Below are 19,133 nucleotides of genomic sequence, written 5' to 3' on the forward strand. Positions count from 1 at the left end.
CCACCGTGGCTGCCCAGAGATAGTTTTCACTGTTTGGGGACAACACCCCGGTTTACAGTTGTCCTTTTAGTCCTGCTTTTACATATCCCTACGGGGGTAGAAAATTCCCCAGAGCTGGTGCTTTAGGGACCCCAATTTTTTTTTTTAAGATTTTATTTATTCATTTGACAGACGGAGATCACAAGTAGGCAGAGAGGCAGGCAGAGAGAGTGGAAGGGAAGCAGGCTCCCCGCTGAGCAGAGCCCGATGTGGGGCTCGATCCCAGGACCCTGGGATCATGACCTGAGCCAAAGGCAGAGGCTTTAACCCACTGAGCCACCCAGATGCCCCAGGGACTCCAATTTTAATGGAACGTAGGTGGGAGGACACTGGTGACTGACCCTGGGATTCGCTGCTCTCTCCTTTTCAGTGCCATTTCTGTGACAAGGCCTTTATGAACCAAGCTTTCCTACAAAGTCACATTCAGCGGCGCCACCCCGAAGATTCTCACCTCGGTAAGTCACAGGCTCAGCCTCAAAGATCGGTTTTCCTTCGGGTCCCTGTTCCTTTTTCCAGGGAGACGTGGTCCAGCGCAGCTTTGCACATCTTTGACAAGAAAGTATTATAGTCTTTGTTCATTTGTTAAGGAACGCTTGAGCCCCGACTAGGTGCGGTGCATGGCACCAGGCCTGGGGTCTGTCAGGAGGGGCGGAGGAGACGCACTCACACAAATAAACAAGTGGTTCTTTGCAGATGTGGCAGATGCAACAAAGAAAATAGCAGGAGGATGGGCTGGGGTGGTTGGCAAAGGCGTCCCTGAGGATATGCTAGCTGATCGCAGGCAGAATGATGCGGAGGGGCCCAGCCTGGGGAAAATCTGGAAAATGGGTATCCCAGGCAAAGGGAGCGACGACTGTGGTTGGGGTGGGGGGTGGGGATGAGGGAGAGGTGGCACAGGCACGTTTGAGGAACAGATAGAAGGTTAGTGAAGTAGAGGGAGCAAGACAGTAGGGGGCGGGGCGTTGGGGGCGGGGAGGAGACTGGGTCACGTGGGACCTTGTGGATTAACACCCCGCATCCTTACCCCGCCCCAGGCTGGCCAGGAGTGTGAATAGCTCCTGGTGGAAAGCATAGGCTGTGGTGGAAGCAGGTGAAAGAGTGAGGGGGCTGCCAGAGTAGCCCAGGCGAGTGACATGGCAGTGGGACTGGGACAGTACCAGGGAGACCAGAGACGTGAAGATGGAGAGGACCTGTTCCACAAAGAGAGTGCAGAGGCATGAGAGCAAGAGATAAAGAAAGACAGTCCTGGGGTTTTGTCCTAGATGTTTGGGTGAATGGCGGCGGTGTTGACTCAGATGGGGATCTAGGGGCGGAAGCAGATTGAGGAAGGAAGGCGAATGAGAGTTGGTGTTGGTCAGGGTGAACTCGAGTCACACATACGATCGCCATCCAAGTGGGGAGGTGGGGGGTCTGGAGGTCAAGGGAGAGGCCCAGGCTGCAAAGCTGGTCTGGAGGAGCTCACCTAGATAGGAAAGGGAAGACAGTCGAGGGCCAGCCCTCAGGCTCTCCCAACGTGGGGAGCTCAGGAAGCACAGCTGAGGGCGGTGAGGAGTAGTTAACAGAGGGAGGAGGGAAAGCTGGGAGTGTGTTGTCATGGAAACCAAGGGAAACATGGGTTTCAAGAGCGAGGCAGTGGTCAGTTTATTGAAAGTTCCTGAAGCACAGAGTGAGTTGAGGACCAAGGATTGGTTATTGCTGTTGCGACAGCTGCTGCTGACCTTGACATAGCAGCTTCAGTGGATTGGTGGGGACAGAAGCCCAGAGGGAGTGAGCCGAGCTGAGAGTCAGGTGAGCAGGTGGTCAGTAACATTTGCTGGGAGGGACAGCAAGAGACATGAGCATTGTCTAGAGGGAAATGTGGAACCAAGGGAGAATTTTTGTTTCCATTGATGTGGGAGATATGAAAGTGTGTTTGGGTCCTTGACGTGAATTAACTATGTATAGAGGGGAAATTAAAGAAGCAAGAGAGGGCAGGGGTTCTGTGGCTTATCCAGGAATAAACGTTCTTAAGGTAAAATAAATGCCAGGCCTCATTTCTCCTTGAGCAAAGCATTCTGCTGACTGCCTGTAGACTGGTAACCCACAGAAATTCTCATTATGGTCTTAAATGCTTTTAGCATCTAAATGTGTGTGCTGCTAGCTTGTTCCTAAGTGCTTGCTCTAGTCTCCTTTTGGGCCATTCCTGCCTATTTCAGACAAAGAGATTTATTTAGGAAATAGCTAAGCTTTGTATAAACAATACCAACAGCGGAAAATTCCATTAGTAAGTCCTGGACTCCTGATAAGAGTTTAGCAGTGTATTGGAGAAATTGGGAAGATTAAGTATTTTAATTAAACTACCATTCTTCAGTGTGAAACTGACCTTCTTTCTCTTCTGTTTCAGTATCTTATTCTATCTCATACTCGTTTCAGAGAGTGGTTCAGACTCTGAAATGAGTATTATTTCTTCAGGTCATCTTTGAGATTCTGACTTTCTACTTTGGTTTCCATACCTTTCATGTCTACACTCACAGACACATGTATATCCATTCAGTCATGTGCACATCTTCATGTAAGTACATGTACATAATAAGTACCTTCCCTTCACTTGTTGCTTCCTTTTACAACCTTTTGGTACCTCGTTTTGGCCCTGTGGACAGCATATGGCCCCAATTTGCATTCTGAATACCAGCCTCTGCTTGTCTTAGCACCGATGGGGTTCTCAGGAGAGTGTGTGGTGGGAGCCAGAAGGACAGTGACCTTAGAGACTTCCAATATGGCACTACCTGTAGTGGAAGCTATTGGCTTCTCTTCTCTTGAGACTGGCACCTCCAAGAAGAGCTCAGGATTATTCTTTGTTACCATTAGCTTACCCTGAATGGGCTCTCACACTGTCTCTAGAGGATAATCCAACACAGTGGCTGAAATAATCTGCTACAAGTAATTTGGCGCCCCATAAGGTGAAGGGCTGCAAGTAAACACTCACGAGCAAAAATTGGCTCACGTGGCATGAAAAAGTAGTAGTAGCCCAAGTCAGAGCACTTTCCTTTGTCTTTATCTTATCAATGAGGCTGTACCCCATAAGTTTTCAGCTAGGTTTCTGAAGAGGTGGTATTTTAACTGCATGTTTCTGTTGCAACAGAGTATAAGAAAAAAGCACAGACTGATAAGCTCCAGAGTGAGATTGACATGCTCAAGGAGCAGCTGCAGCTCACCAGGTCTCAGCTGGAGGCTGCCCAGCACGCCCACGCCGTCAGGTTCTCCAAGGTAGGGTACTGAGTCCTGAACCGGTGGGATGTTGGGAAGGACCCGTATGAGTTCCTTTGAAACGTTTGATGGAATTCACAAGTGAAGTCCTCTGGTCCCGGGCTTTTCTTTGTTGGGAGGTGTTTGATTAATGATTCAGTGTCCTGACTCATTATTGGTCTGTTCAGATTTCCTATTCTTCTCATGATTCAGTCTTGTTAGGTTGCCTGTTTCTAGGCATTTATCCATTTCTTTGAGACTGTCCAATTTGTTGGCATGCAACTGTATGCAGTAGATTATTACCATCCTTTGTAATTCTGTAGTGTCGGTTGTAATGTCTCTTCTTTCCTTTATAATTTGCCTGAGTCCTTTTTCGGTTTGTGTAGCTAAAGGTTTGTCAGTTTTGTTTATCTTTTCAAAAAAAAAAACCAACTCTCAGTTTTGTTCATCTTTCCTATTGTTTTTCTATTCTTTATTTTATTATTTATGCTCTAATCTTTATAATTCCTTCTGCTAACTTTGAGATTAATTTTTTTTCCCTAGATCTTGAGGTGTGAAGTTAGATTGTTTATTTGAGATCTTTCTTTTTTTTCTTGCCGTAGGCATTTTTAGCTGTAAACTTTCCTCTTAGAACTGCTTTTGCTGCACCTTGTACATTTTGGTACGTTGTGTTTCCATTTTCGTTTATCTCGAGATATTTTTGACATCACTTTTGATTCCTTCTTTGATCCATTGGTTGTTCAGGAGTGTATTGTTTAATTTCCATGTATCTGTAATTGTTCCAGTTTTCCTTCTGTTACTGATTTCTAGTTTCATACCATTGTGGTCAGAAAAGATACTTGACATAATTTTAGTCTTCTTGAGTTTGGTAAGACTTGTTTTGTGACCTAGCGTGTAATCTATCCTGTTCCATGTTAATGTGAATTCTGCTGCTGTTGGATAATGTATGTCTGTTGGGTCCATTTTGTATGTAGCGTTATTCAGATCTGTGCTTCCTTGTTGATTTTGTGTTTGGATCGCCTAAGGAGTATTAAAGTCCTCTATGATTACCATGTTGCTGTTTATATCTCATTTTTCTTTTGTTAGTATATGCCTTATAAATTTGGTGCTGCAATATTGGACATATAAATATTTACAATTCTTTTATCTTCTTGATGATTGGTCTCCTGAATATTGTATAATAACCTTCATTGTCTCTTGAGATCCCACTCTCTTTTTTTAACGTAGGTATTTACAGCTATAAATTTCCCTCTGGGCACTGCTTTAGCTTCTTTTTTTTTATTTTCAGTATGTTGTGTTTTGATTTTTATTCATCTCAAAATATTTTCTACTTGTCCTACTGAGTTTTTCTTTGGCCCATTGGTTGCCTAAGAATACAGTGTTTAATTTTCAAGTATTCATGAATTTTCCAGTTTTTCTTCTGTTATTAATTTCTGGCTTCATTCTGTCATGGTTGGGAATACACTGAGCATGATTTCAGTCTTTTAGAATTTACTGAGAATCTTTTATGACCTAATGTATGGTCTATCCTGGCGAATCTTCCATGTGCATTTAGCAAGATGGTATGTTCTGGGGTCGTTGCGTACAGTGTTGTCTATGTCAGACTGAGTTTAATTATCATGTTAAGTCCCCAGTTAGGTAAAAAGCCAAAAAGTTTTAAGTCATTGAGAAATCAAAGGTTGATTGACTAGACCTTGAATTTAGCTTGTATAAATATGAATTTGTGTTTTCGCGCGATGCAATGTGGCTATTCTCTCTAAATGGATACAGTCTTGAGAGTGGTTCCTCTGCTCAATAGACATTTTCTTTTAAAGTATGTTTACATTTTACATATTATTGCATATCTGCTATGCAAATTCATAGATCACAGAACTCTACTCTTGAGACTTTGTACATCTGTGTTTGTACTTTAAGAGATATAAGGACAGAAGGATGCTGTGTGCTGTTTTTGGTTTAGAAAAAATCACTGTGCACATGGCCAGGATAGGAAGTGCGATTGCAAACCTAAATGATACACACAATATTAGCTGCCACACTGGAGGTGAAGGTGTGTCCATTTACTTAAAATTTTACGTATTTGCTTCATATCAGAACTTTTAAAGCCATGCATTAAAATAATTTCAGGAATATGAAATGCAAAAAACAAAAGAGGAAGAATTTCTCAAGTTATTTGATAGATGGAAGGAAGAAGAAAAGGAGAAACTGGTTGGTGAAATGGAAAAAGTCAAGGAAATGTTTATGAAGGAGTTTAAAGAATTGACTTCCAAGAATTCAGCATTAGAATATGTAAGTATTAAGCCAAAAAGTCCTCACAATATCGGTAGGGGTAGGGTTGTTGCCTTGAGAGGTGGTGTTAGAATGGTATTATGGCCAGCAGATCTAGAAATTGCTTCATTGTGCCCAGACACCCCTCTTCCTGAGAGTGGTGAGGGAGCCCGAGACACACAGAAGACAGAGCAAGTCAGCGAAGTTGTCTTTGAGAGTGGGAACTTTGGCCCCAAATGCGTGTGCAGAACACTTGGTACATTTGAGGGGCAGCTGGCTGACTCAGTCACTGGGGTGTGGACTCTTGATCTCAGGGTTGCGAGCTCAAGCCCCACGTTGGGGGGAGATACTACTTAAAAATAAAGATTTTTCTTAAAGATTTTATGTATTTGTTAGAGAGATAGAGAGAGTTGAAGCAGGGGGAGTGGAAGAGCAAAGGGAGAAGTAGGCCCCCTGCTAAGCAAGGAACCCCATGTGGGACTTAATCTCAGGACCCTGGGGTCATGACCTGAGCCGAAGGCAGATGCTGAACTGACTGAGCCATGCAGGTGTCCCAAAAGTTAAAAAAAAAAATCTTAAAAAAAGAACACTTCATACATTTAGTACCTTTGGTCAGATCATAGAACAGGGTCTCTCTTTTCTTAGCTGGTGAGGTTTAGATAGCCATAAACCATAAACCCTTCCGTGAGTTTTGAAGCTTTCAAAGTTCCGAAGGAACTTTCTAGAAAGGCTGACACAGGTCACCATTGTGGAAGCCAACCCAGAAAGAACAGAAGTAGAACCTCTTACCAGTTCCCTTCCAGATCTCCAGCCTGGTCAGTGAGGAGGACCGGAGGTCTGAACAAGCAGGATGTGGCTAAATGAGCCTTCATCCCCTGTGGGAGCAACCTTGGTCCACACTGCCCTGGTCACACGCATAGAGAGAGACACGCCTTGCTGGGCCTTCATCCCCTGTGGGAGCGACCTTGGTCCACACTGCCCTGGTCACACGCATAGACAGAGACACGCCTTGCTGGGCCTTCATCCCCTGTGGGAGCGACCTTGGTCCACACTGCCCTGGTCACACGCCTTGCTGGGCTGGGACCTCTAACTCTGTGACAGTGGCCATTGCCTTCCCTCTAAGAATAACTTGAACTGGATGGGCAGCTCAGTCATGAGTCACCCTTGGGGAAAGAAAACAAGATCCTTGAGCTCCCTCTAGGGGACAAGCTTTGTAAACTAAAATGGAGGGGTATTTTTGGAATATGCTAAGGAGGGCCTTCTCTAAAAACACCTGGAACTTTGGCACGGAGGTTGGCAAACCACGATCTGTGAGCTGAGTCTGGCGTGCCACCCATTTTTGTATGGCCAGCGAGCTAAGAAAGGTTTTAATATTTCTAGATGGTTGGAAAGAGTCATAAGAGTATTTCACGACACAAAAATTACATGAAGTTCCCATTTCCATGTCCACAAATAAAGTTTTATTGGCACCCAACCGCACATGTTCCCTTACATTTTGTCCCTTGTGCTTTTGTGCGGGGCCCATAGACTGGGTGGTCATGACCAAGACCTTGTGTGTCTCCCGAAGCCGGAACACTGTTCCGCTCTTGACAGAAAAATCCTGCCAACCCCGTCATATCTTTATAAAGCAGATGTGGCAAAATGTTAACAATTGAAATGGGTGTTCATTATACTGTCCTTTCCATTTTTCTCTAAGTTGTAATTTGCCAGTTTAAAAGCTGAGGGGAGATAAAAGTGGATGGCACATTGTGTCTTTTTTTTTTGTAGGGCTTCCTTCAGGCAACTTCCCGTTGGATCAGCTGTTCTTGCCTGTTGCTGGTCCTGAGCATCAGGGCTCTGAGGCAGTCATTTCTCTGTCCGTGGTTTCTTCTCCCACGCATGCCTCGGGGGCCCCTGCTGCACTCCTAACTGTGGCTCAAAGTGGGGTGCCGCATCACCCACTGGTGGATTGCGGTACCAGTCAGTTTAAGACTCCCTTCTCAGGGGCGCCTAAGGGGCTCAGTCGGTTAAACGTCTGACTTGTGATTTTGGCGCAGGTCATGATTTCAGGGTTGTGAGATTGAGTCCTACTTTGGGCCCCACTGGGCACAGCGGGGCCTGCTTAAGAGTCTTTCTCTTCCCCCCTTACCCCCTCAAAAAGAAAAAACTGGCTTCTCACATCTGCATCAAGGCCAGACTCGTTTTTTTCCCTTATGATAAGCTGCTAATTAGAGTTCTTTTGCCTGAAAGTCCCTCCATGGTTCTGCCCCCAGGAAAATAGTGGGTCGGGACTTTGTCCAACATGGGACTTTTATTTTTACCACTCCTACTTTTTTTGGGTAAAAAAACAGCTTTATTGAGGTTTAACGTATAGACCATAAAACTCACCTACTTCAAGTATACAGTTCTGTGGTTTCTAGTATGTTCCCAGAGTTGTGCAGCCACCCTCACAATCCTTTCAGAGTATTTCATCACTCCCGGGGAGCAACCCTGCGCCCACTAGCACTCCCTCCGGCAAGTTCCTGGCGACCACACATCTACTTTCTACCTCTGCAGATCTGCCTATTTTGGGCGTTTCCTTTGAATTGAAGCATATAATATGTGAGGTTTTGTGAGCAGCTGCTCCCAGTTAGTGCCATGTTTTCAAGCCTCATCTGCGTCAGGAGGAAGGGACGTCTCTGTCCCACCGTGTCATGCCTTTGTTATTGCCACCTGATGTCCCATCGCATGCGTGTCACATTTCCTCTGTCTGTTCATCAGGGGACCACTTGTGGGTGTTGGCCTTTTTCAGCTATAGTTGGTTTTTAATATTATTATTTACAATAAGCTCCATTTTTAGAGTAGTGACAGAAAAATTGAGTACAGAGTACAGATGATGTCTTAGAAATCCTCCTGGCCTACCCCTGTACACAGTTGTCCATACTACTGGCATCCTAAATGAGTGTGGCCCATTTGTTTAGTTGAGGAACCCGTATTGATAGAGTAGTATTAGCCAAACTCCGTATTTCGGTCCAGCTTCTTGAGCTTTTAGGTGCTGTCACTTTTCTGTTCCAGGATCCTATCCGGGATGCTGCCTGATATGTAGTTGTCCCGTCCCTTTGGGCTCCTATCTGGGGTAGTGTCTCTGACTTGTTTTCGGTGACCTGGGCAGTTTTGAGGAGTACTTGTCAGGAGGATTCTCTCTACGAGAATTTATCCCATAGTCTTCTCATGCCTACACTGGGCTTATGGGTTTGAGGAATGAAATCCTCAGAGCTAAAATACAGTTTTCATCACATCAGACCACTCTCCTCATGATATGTGATTGTTAGTGTTGACCTTGGTCACCTGGCTGAGGTAGTGTCTGTCAGGTTCCTCCAGTGAAAAGTCACCCCCACCCCCCGTTTCCTGCTGTACCGTTTGAAAAGAAGTTGCTGTGTTCAGCCCAGAGTTAGGCAGGAAAGCTATGTTCCCCACCCTTTTAGTTTTTCAGTTAACATGTTACCTTTTGTGGCTTTTCTGGGGGTTTTTACCGCTGGTGACCTGGGGAATAACATAACAAGTGAAAGAAAGAATAAAAAACCCTACGTCCCTCACGGATTCTCAGCTGCTGAATGAGGCTGGCCTTGGCACCCAGTTATCGTGAGAAGCAGCTGCCCCCAGTTCCTCTGTTCCTGGCATCCGTTATGTGCGCATCAGAAGATGTAAGACCCCTGGTACAAGATTAGAAAGTTGGGATTTTCCTTTCCCTTTTTCACCCCATACACGTTCTGTTGGAAAACTGGAAGGCAGTGGCGAGAACACTGGAAAGCCATTAGGTGAGAGAAGTAGGAGAAGCACAGGGAGCCTCCAGTAGGACAGGCAGATTTCACAGTGGCTCCATTGCTCCCCAATTTCACTCTCTGTTTCCATCTTACAAAAGTACAAACATCCATACCAGTCGGTTTGTATCTTATTTTCTAGCAACTGTCAGAAATCCAGAAGTCCAACATGCAGATCAAGTCCAACATAGGCACGTTAAAGGATGCCCATGAATTTAAAGAAGAACGTCCTCAGTATCCCCAAGATTTCCAAAATGTGATGCAGTTTCTTGACAGCCAGGTATGTACCCGCGGGTAGTCACTGCCGGAGGGCCTGATTTTAATTAGTGAAGCAGTGTACAGCAGGCCTTACCTACAGAAAAGGGATTTGTCTGTCAGTGGCCATGAAGCTGACTCTTTTCTTCTTGTTTCCGGATACCTAATAATGGGAGTTCATTAGATGCTTGTTGATTGACTAATCGATGTAGATCTAGAACTGTTGGCAAAATTGTTGCCTTTTTTGCTAATATGGTAGCACCCTGAATTGTTTGGGATTACCTTAAGAGTTTATTTTTCATATTTCAGATGTAGGTCTCACTTTCAAAAGGCACAGAAAGACACGCTGAAGCACCAACTTAATTTTTAGAGCTTAAATATAAGGCTACGTTGGTGTACTGGTGGTCTTTTTCATTTATCAAAGTTAATTATAGTGGCCCTCCATAACCAGCTTGGCAATTTTGGTCATACTAGTTTAGGGGAACATTGTTTTTTACCAGGAAGTAAACAGAGATCCAAGTTTAGGAATTCAGGATTTTGCTAAAAAACAAAACAAGACAAGAAAAAACCCAAACAAACAAAAACCAGTAACATTTTTAAAAGAGGAAGTGTGTTTTTGAAATACGGACTACTGCTCCTGTTGCATACTTTGCCGCCCATGTCTTGCCTCCCTCCCCGCAGTCCACCTTCCATCCTGCAGCCAGGCTGACCGCGTCACTGTCCCGTCTTATCCTTCCAAGTCTGGAATCCTTAACCGGTCGTCAGAGTCCCTGAGGATCTGGACCCTGCGCCATCCCCCACCATTCTTGGCTTTACCTGAAGGTCCCCGCTGCACCAGACATGAGAGCTCATGGCTCCCCAAACACGGCTTTCTGGGTTTTGCTTTGGCCCTTGTGGCTTTCTCTGTCATGCCCTTCTTGGAGTTTCAGGACCTCTGGCTGACTCCTTCAGCTGGGGGACACCTCTTCCAGAGTGTTCTCTCGGACTCTGGGTGATTGCCTGTCTGTAGTCCCCCAGGCGGGACCTGCTCACATACCCATTGCGGGGGGGACTCCCCACTGTTAAGTTGGCTTTTCTCCGGCTCAGGGCAGAGCACGTCCCCTAGACCTCCCCTCGCGGGCCACGGCAGTGACGTCCCTGGGACATGGTAATAGACCAGGAATCATGTCCCCTACTGAGCTGTTGATAGTTGCTCCCCACCAGCTGGTCTCAGGAATTGAAGGACCCAGTTATGAAATCCCAAGATCCTGCCTACATTTCTCATTTCCTTCCTGTGAGCTCTGGTGTCAGATCAGAACTGCAGGCCTCAGAAACCTCGGTCTTGTCTCTTAGCTCCTCAAACTGGCACAAGAGCGCGTATTCTTGAAAGTAATTTTTTTGGAGCACAGCCATGCCCACTGTGTATTACCTATGGATGTTCTCCTACTGCTAGTAGTAAAGATCGAGTTATGTGACTCCCCAGAGCCTAAAGTTGTCCTAATAGCCCCTTAGCAGAAAATGTTTGCAGACCCTTGCCATAGAGTTTAAGATGAAAACCAAGTGCAAATGTGTTTAAACATTTTTGAGTCTTTGTAGTTTAAAAAAAAAAAAAATGCCTCTACAATGTCTCCAAGGAGGTAACTGGGTTCCATAGGACCCACCAAAAACTTGCATTTCAAGTGGATTTTACTGCTGCGGCTGCACGTGAATTCCTCTGGTTTTCCTGTGTTGTAGGAAAGCAAGTGGACCGCGCGAGTTCAAGCTCTTCATCAAGAACACAAGAAAGAGAAGGGTCGGGTAAGATTGAGAAGGCAATGGTCTGTCAGTGGGTCATTTTTGAAAAGAATATATATTATTTCTCTACCACAAAGGTAGTCTTTGTCTGCTTCATAGACTTTGTGGAGAAATGTGTAGCAAAATTTAAATTTTATAATTTAATTATAAAATATTTAATAATTCGGGGTGTCTGGGTGGCTCGGTCGGTTAAGCATCTGCCTCCGGCTTCCATCATGATCTCAGGGTCCTGGGATCAAGCCCCGCATGGGGGGGTTGGGGGAAGTCTGCCTCTCCCCCTGCTCGTTCTCTCTCTCTTTCTCAAATAAATATATCTTTTAAAAAATAAAATTACTTAAGGGATGCCTGGGTGGCTCAGTTGGTTGGACGACTGCTTTCGGCTCAGGTCATGATCCCGGAGTCCCGGGATCGAGTCCCACATCGGGCTCCCATCTCCACAGGGAGTCTGCTTCTCTCTCTGACCTTCTCCTCGCTCATGCTCTCTCTCACTGTCTGTCTCTCAAATAAATAAATAAAATATTTTTAAAAATAAATAAATAAAAAATAAAAATAAAAAATAAAATTACTTAAAATTCAATAATCCCTGGCACGACTTTGTTATAATTTTTTTCAGTCTGTGTTCTATGCCGTAAATATTGTGTTTCTGTAATATGGAAACCCATACGCATAGTATTACAAATCTGGAATCATGCCTTATAACTTTACATGCTTTTTGCTTAATATATCACAAACATTCTCCTGTTTTAAAATAGTCATCAAGGGGCGCCTGGGTGGCTCAGTGGGTTGAGCCGCTGCCTTCAGCTCAGGTCATGATCTCAGAGTCCTGGGATCGAGTCCCGCATCGGGCTCTCTGCTCAGCAGAGAGCCTGCTTCCCTCTCTCTCTCTCTGCCTGCCTCTCCATCTGCTTGTGATTCCTCTCTGTCAAATAAATAAATAAAATCTTTAAAAAAAAAAAAATAAATAAATAAATAAATAAATAAATAAAATAGTCATCAAAATCGTGATTTTTTTTTTTTTTAAGATTTTATTTATTTATTTGACAGAGAGAGATCACAGGTAAAATCGTGATGTTTTAATGGCTGGAGAAGGCTCTTAAGGATGTTTCGTAAGTTATTTAGTGATTCCTTCCTTGTTGAACACATCGTTTCTGACTTTTCCATCTTTTAGGGTAGCCATCTTGATACTTTTTAAGCAAAGCAGGGATTGTGCATGTTAAAATCATTTTAATGAAAACAGTTTGATGATAACACTGCTTTTCAGCCTAGAGTAACATAGATCTAAATGGGGAAGTCTTCACGCTGGTGCAGAAAACCTAAAGTACTTTCATTTGAGATTTTAGGATAGGAAAACTTCTGTTTCTTTTATCACTCTGTATGTATTTTGTAGCCCTTTGTGTCCCCTGTGTCTTAGCCTGTTTGGCTGCTATGACATAATACGGTAGACCAGGTCGCTGACAAAGAACAGGCATGTATTTCTCATAGTCTGGGGCTCTAGGGATGGAGCAGAGAGTTCGTGTGGTGATGTAAGGTGTGTGTGGGTGTAGGGCCCCTGTTCATTTCTCTAGCCTAAACCACCCTCAGCTGCGGAGGGGCTAGCCAGCTTTGGACCTGGTATCTCCGGGCTTCCTGAGTTTAACAGGTCTCAGATGTCATCTTTGTCCAGTGTCATCTTGGTCGGGGCGATCGGTGCCCGCCGTGAGCCCCATCTGCCCGTCAGTGCCTGGCTCCCAGCCGTCAGCAGGGCCTTCCGTGTGTGTCGCATCCGTGTCCTTCTGCCCACTTCCTTTCCGTTGCTCTTCCCTTCCACCGAGCCCCTGCCCTTTCTAAAAGGCCCCCGCAACTGGTATCCCAGTTCCAACCTACCCCTTTCCCAGTTTGCTCTCCAGAGAGCAGAAGAGTCCCTCTGGCAGCCGGCCATCCCGATCTTCTCTCTGGACCTAACTCTTTCTGCCTACAAGAGCCTTCTGGGGGCTCCTGGGTGGCTCAGTTGGTTGAACGACTGCCTTTAGCTCAGGTCATGATCCTGGAGTCCCAGGATCGAGTCCCACATCGGGCTCCCAGCTCCATGGGGAGTCTGCTTCTCTCTCTGACCTTCTCCTCGCTCATGCTCTCTCTCACTGTCTCTCTCTCAAATAAATAAATAAATAATCTTAAAAAAAAAGAGAGCCTTCTGGTCACTTCGAGAACATGCTGACCTTTTTCTTTTTCCACCAGGGGTTTTGCTGCTGGGCTTTCCTTCCATCTGCTCTCCACGCGCCTGGCTCCTTCCCTCTGTATGGCTGCTCTGTGGGTGTCGCACATTCCCAGCAGCTGGTTATCTCACAGTATCCATGTCACCCGGGTGCCTGTCTGGGTCCTGTGCTCGGGGTCTCACAGCTGCATTCGGGGTGTCCGACTGGCTGTGTTCTCATCCAGGTCTCAGGGTCAAACCAAGCCTGGGCAGGTTATAGGCAACATGTGGCTCCTTCAGGCTCACCGTAGGATCAGGACCCTTAGCTCCACAGCTCAGTACCTGGCTGTTGACTTCGTGACGGCCAGCAGGAGAGAGGCTGGCCTGAATGAGACCTGCCTACATAGGACGATCTTTCTTTTCCTGAACTCAGAGTCAGCGGACAAGGGACTTCGATTCCATCTGTCAAGTCCCTTGCGCACGCTTGCCGTATTGTGCTGTTGGAGCACATCTTTGATCCCAGCCAGCCCATGTCTTGGTCTGCGCACGCTGGTGGCTTTAAACAACGGACATTTCTTTCTCACCGCTCTGGAGGCCGGGAAGTGGCGCGGTCAAGGTGCTGGGCAGTTCACCTCCTGGTGAGATCCCTGTGGCCGATGGCTGTCCTCTGTGTCTTCAGGGGCAGGGAGAAAAGGAAAGCCTGCCCCCTGGTTTCTTCTAAGAGCACTAATCCCATCATGAGGACCCTACCCTAATTCATCCAAACCTAATCACCCCCCAAAGGCCCCGCCTCCTAAAACCACCATGTAGGGGATTAGGGCTTCAAGCTATGAATTTGGTGGAGAGCGGCGTGAACACTCAGTTCGTTAACTCCGCCAAGGGAAAGGGATTATACAGGGCATGTGCTCTGGGGGTGCAGACTTGAGGGCCGTGTAGAATTCTCTCTGCCACAGCCCCTTCTGCCCTTGGCTTCCAGGTCACCCGACGCCATGGAAGTAGGTAGCCACCTCCCTCACGGGTCCCACCACATGGTCTCATGTGGTTCTTTGATGATGTAGTCACTTGTTTACTGTGTGTGTCTCCAGCCGGATCCCTAGCCCCGTGCAGAAGGGGCTCCGTGTATTTCGTTCTCTGTTGTATTTTGGGTACGACTAACTACCCAACATATGATTGGCGTTCATTAAATATTTGCGGAATCCACACGGAGGGTGGCTAGTCGGCCCGCAAGGGCAGCGTTCAACCTTGCTTTTCTGGGTGGAGAAATGCTGCGTGTAGGGTCTGGTCTGGAAGAGCCAGGTTCAAAGAGTCGTCTGTGGGGATAACTGCAGGTTTGAACCTCCTAAACTCGGGGTCCTGCTTGTCAGCCTCGTCGCGTTGCTCCTCTGTCACGCACTGAGCCAGCTCGCAAGGGGAACGAACAGGCAGTGACAACTCAGCCGTTGCTTTTCTGGGGAAACGTGGCGTCCCCTGGAGAGGTTCTAAGGTGGTAGTTCCCAACCTGGGACAGGCTTCAGAACGACCAGTGGCTCTTTGCCAGAACACACACCCCAGTTTCACTGCCCGGGATCCTGATTCAGTCTCAGGTGGGGCGTGTGTATTACGGGGGGGGGGGGTGGGGGCACTAGATTCCCCGATGATTTCCACGGTTTGAACCACTGTCCTTATTGTCTGACGTTCTACCCTAATCCTTCAAGGCGTCTTCTAGCATTGGTACTTAGGGACAGAATTCGGGCTTCCAGATGAATAGGGCTTGGTGTTCAGTTCTGGCTCCTTTAAAGCCTCGGGTGTCCCAGACCGGCGTGGGAACCGTCGGTTCAGTGGCCCTCTGGCAGGAACAGAACGCAAGTGGCCGATCTGCACGCTTGGCTACCACAAGTCCTGATGGAAGGACCGCCTGGTGGCTGGTTGGAGGAGGGGGGAGAGGCCTTCCCTGGTTCTGAGTGAGGCGGCGCCCCCTCCCCCTTGCTCTGGGGGTGTGGGGGTTTCGCACTGCCGCTAGGCTACGCTGCTCCATTGTCTACTGGTTTTGTTCGCTCTGAAGCTGCTTTCTTCTTCCTTAATTTCTCTTAAACCCGAACAGAGGGGAGAATTCAATCAGGTTTGGTAATCTCTGCCTGAGACCTAACTATTAATTATTCCACATGATTGCTGCCTACTGGTCCTACAATGCACATATTGTGTTTCTCTGTTTAAGGGAAGTTGCGATTGCCAACTTTTTATTGCTTTACCTAGGTTCCTGGCAATCTTTTTTTTTTTTTTTTTAAATAATATTGGTAGGAGTTCAAAGGGAGTCACAGATAAATGATGGGATGCCCTTTTGACCTGACAGAAGACTCCGGGGAGGCTGGGAGGCTGTCGGGTGCTCACGTAACAGAGGGAGAGGGCAGAGTCCTGTGCTCCAGCAGAGAGAAAGAGCAGGGACTTGAAAGGACAGGAGGTCACAAGAAATGGGCTCGAGGGCCACAAACTCTCGGAAATAATTTCTGGCTATCCTGTGCTTAGACTATCACATTCCTCTTTCTGCAAACTCCTTTCTGTGATTTCTGTCAATTCTTGAGTCCAGTACCAAAAGGTTGCTCTCTCCCTTAGTGTTTTCTGTGTCCCTTTCCTCTGGAGGGTCTGGACTGACTTGTCAGTCCTAAACCTCCACCCTAAGCCCTGGACATTTTCACAGGCTTTTCCTTCTGTTTTCTAGCTCAGTGTTTTTTCAAACTGCTTTAGGGCCCTCTTCCCATGGTCTGTAAAAATGTAGAGAGGGTTCTTAACAGTGTTCTCCTGGGGGAGATTCTTGACATCTTCTAGGTTATGAAAGGTTCTTTTTATTTTAATTTTAAATTTTTTTAAAGATTTTATTCATTTATTTGAGAGAGAGAGAGCGAGCGAGCGCACCAGCCCAGAGAGGCACGCAGAGGGAGAGGGAGAGGCAGACTCCCCACTGACCAGGGAGCCCGATGTGGGACTGGAGCCCGATGTGGGACTGGAGCCCGATGTGGGACTCGATCCCAGGACCCTGGGATCACACCCTGAGTCAAAGGCATACTGAGCTACCCAGGAGCCCCTTTGACGACTTATTTCTTAAGGTCTGGGGGGCTTCTTGGTTGTTTGAAAGTCCTGTTTACTAAGATGTTCCATGCCTTAGTCACTAAATTTGAGAGCAGTAATTTTTGAAGCCGGACTGGAAAGTTCCAGTCTGGGCTCCTCCCCTCCAGCTGTCTGAGTTCGGACCATCTGCTTTACGCTGTCTGGACCCGAGTCCCCCCTTCTGTACTGTGGAGTCAGAACATGCATCCGTAAGGTTGTGGTGTGGACACAACAGGATGAAGTGCTTGATGAGGGTTTGTTGGGAAGAACCGAGCAGGTCGGGCGGGGCTGCCTCGCCCGCGCTCTCTACTCTGCCTACTGAGGCACCTCACCACCTGCCCTGCTCGGTCCGCACGTCCCCTCCACTTCCAGGCTCTTCCAGGCTGGGACTGTGCTTAGCTCCAGTGACCCGGGTTTTCCCCCTCTGTGTAAGTGACTCCTGAAATTGTTCTAAGAATCTTTGCCTAAATTACTGAAAACAAATCGTTCTTGAATTTTTTTTCCTACGTGCAGTCTAGGATCTTTTCCGACACGAAGTCTCTGAGGACGGATCTGTCTATGCATCTGGATCTTTCTGTTCTCTGCACCCCTCCCCATCCCTTCTTCCTTCTTCCACCTTCTTTTTCTCAGCAAGGATTTATTGAGGTTGTGCTTAGTCACTGGACTTACAAGTAAGGAAGGTGGGCTCTCTGCGCACCTGAGGGGCAGGATGGTGTGGGGTTATGGCCCCTCAGTGGGAGCGCCCCGATGCTGGATCAGTGCTCATCCTGGCGGTGTGTCCTGTGCTGTGCTCGAGTGCACGCAGTCGTTCACCTTCTCAGTGCTGTGTCTTGGGTCACGAGCTCCCCGGGAGCACAAGTGAAGCCCTTGTAAAGCTAAGGCTTTGGTACACGGTTACCAAAGATGTATGCGGTCACTTGAAGTGCACAGATAATCTGAGGCCAGCAAAGAACACGGGGTGTGTGTGTACAGATGGCGGGATGGAGACATTGCGCATGCGGTTTGCAGATGCCTTCATTGTTTTTGTTTTTTTTTTTCCAGCTCTTGTCACATATAGAGAAACTTCGGACCTCCATGATAGACGATCTCAATGCAAGTAATGTTTTCTACAAGAAAAGGATAGAAGAGCTAGGGCAGAGACTCCAGGAACAGAACGAACTGATTATCACACAGAGACAACAGGTATTTTTGGCTCCATATTGGCACTGTTTTTCTTCAAGCAGTGCAATTTATCAAAGAACATTCTGTTTTATTTTAGAGCATTTGTAAGTTGGATAAGGTAAAGGAGGTAGAATATTTTCTTCCCTGTGGTTGTTTGGAAAAGTAAATCCAATAAGATAATTTTTTCAAGGTATTTTTTTTTTAACTGTGAAGAGCAAAAATTTGTTCAGTTAGAATTTAGAATAAACTTGAAGGTAGAGAAAAATTTCTTTTTGAGATTACTTTGAGAAGCAGCCCAATCCAAAGGCTACTTTTATACAGTTTTTGCCTTTGTATCTTTAAAATCCATCTGTCCTCTGTCTTTGGAGGACTTCCTGAAAAGGTTGATTTACTTAAATACAGTATCTGCCCGAAATCGGTATGTCCCCATCTGGTTTCAAACTTGTATCACTAAAAAACAAAAACAAACAAAAAAACCAAAACAGTTTTTCTTTGCAGATTAAAGAGTTTACCAGTAAACCATTAAACAGCGTCAGTGAGCCCAAAGGTAAGTGGACCAGGATCCCAGTGTTGGAGGTAAGGTAGCCTCCCTCAGTAGAATGTGGGGCCCCTGGGGGCACCAACATGGCATTCCAGTGGTGATTTTAATTTGAGAGATCTGTCACCTTGATCCAGAGAGTTGAATTTTTAAATACATTGACTGTTACTGAATGGTCTCACCTAGGTTTTATCAGAATATTGTTAGGCACAGAATCCATGCTTAGTAACCGTACCTCTGGACTGATGAGTGATGGCGGGGGAGTGACTGCTAAAAGCACCAGGTCTGGAGACACACGGGGCTCAGTGAAGCCCTGTGAGTGCCTGCCTCCGTTTCCTCAGCTGTGGAGTTGGAGCACTCAGAGTAACCATATTACAGGCTTTGTATGAGGATGAAATGGGGGAACATGTATAAAAGGCTCATTTGAGCACTCGCGGGGATGCGCCATTGTGAACGACCCTGGCCTCAGTTACTCCAAAGTACTGTAGGGGCTGGTTGTTGGCTTGTCAGCTGAGGCACTTGGGGGATAAAAGTTTGTTCTAAGCATAGAGGGGGCACATCCAGTCTACTGTCTGTGGGGGCAATGGCCACCCGTCTCCTCTCCCTCAGGAGCGAGTCTAGAAGGGAGGCTGCACCCGGAAGTGCATGCAGGGTCTCCCAGTAATGCCCACAGCTCGCCTTTGCCTGGACCCCTCTCAAATAACCCCCTTTCAGAGCAGGAGCCAAGACTCCTGCTCATCTCAGGTCATTAAAGGATCCTTGTCTACTTGAGGGGGCACTGACAGGGGCTTGGTAATGGCTGTGTGAGCTGGATCTCCTCCTTGTCTCTAGGGGGCCCCTGAGGGAG

The 19,133-nt window shown here is 46.6% G+C and overlaps 1 protein-coding gene across 6 annotated transcripts in view; it reads left to right on the forward strand.

Annotated features, from left to right (window-relative positions):
* DZIP1 (DAZ interacting zinc finger protein 1) overlaps positions 1–19,133 on the forward strand; it is a 51,415-nt gene that overhangs the window by 10,111 nt on the left and 22,171 nt on the right. For all 6 annotated transcript variants that reach the window (XM_059144812.1, XM_059144815.1, XM_059144817.1 and 3 more), the window contains 7 exons: positions 410–494; positions 3,161–3,285; positions 5,389–5,550; positions 9,451–9,588; positions 11,277–11,339; positions 17,629–17,769; positions 18,247–18,295. In XM_059144812.1, coding sequence (XP_059000795.1) covers positions 410–494; positions 3,161–3,285; positions 5,389–5,550; positions 9,451–9,588; positions 11,277–11,339; positions 17,629–17,769; positions 18,247–18,295 — 763 coding nt within the window. The remainder of the gene's footprint in view (positions 1–409; positions 495–3,160; positions 3,286–5,388; positions 5,551–9,450; positions 9,589–11,276; positions 11,340–17,628; positions 17,770–18,246; positions 18,296–19,133) is intronic.

The sequence above is a fragment of the Mustela lutreola genome, chromosome 13 (assembly GCF_030435805.1).
Source record: "Mustela lutreola isolate mMusLut2 chromosome 13, mMusLut2.pri, whole genome shotgun sequence".
NCBI lineage: Eukaryota > Metazoa > Chordata > Mammalia > Carnivora > Mustelidae > Mustela > Mustela lutreola.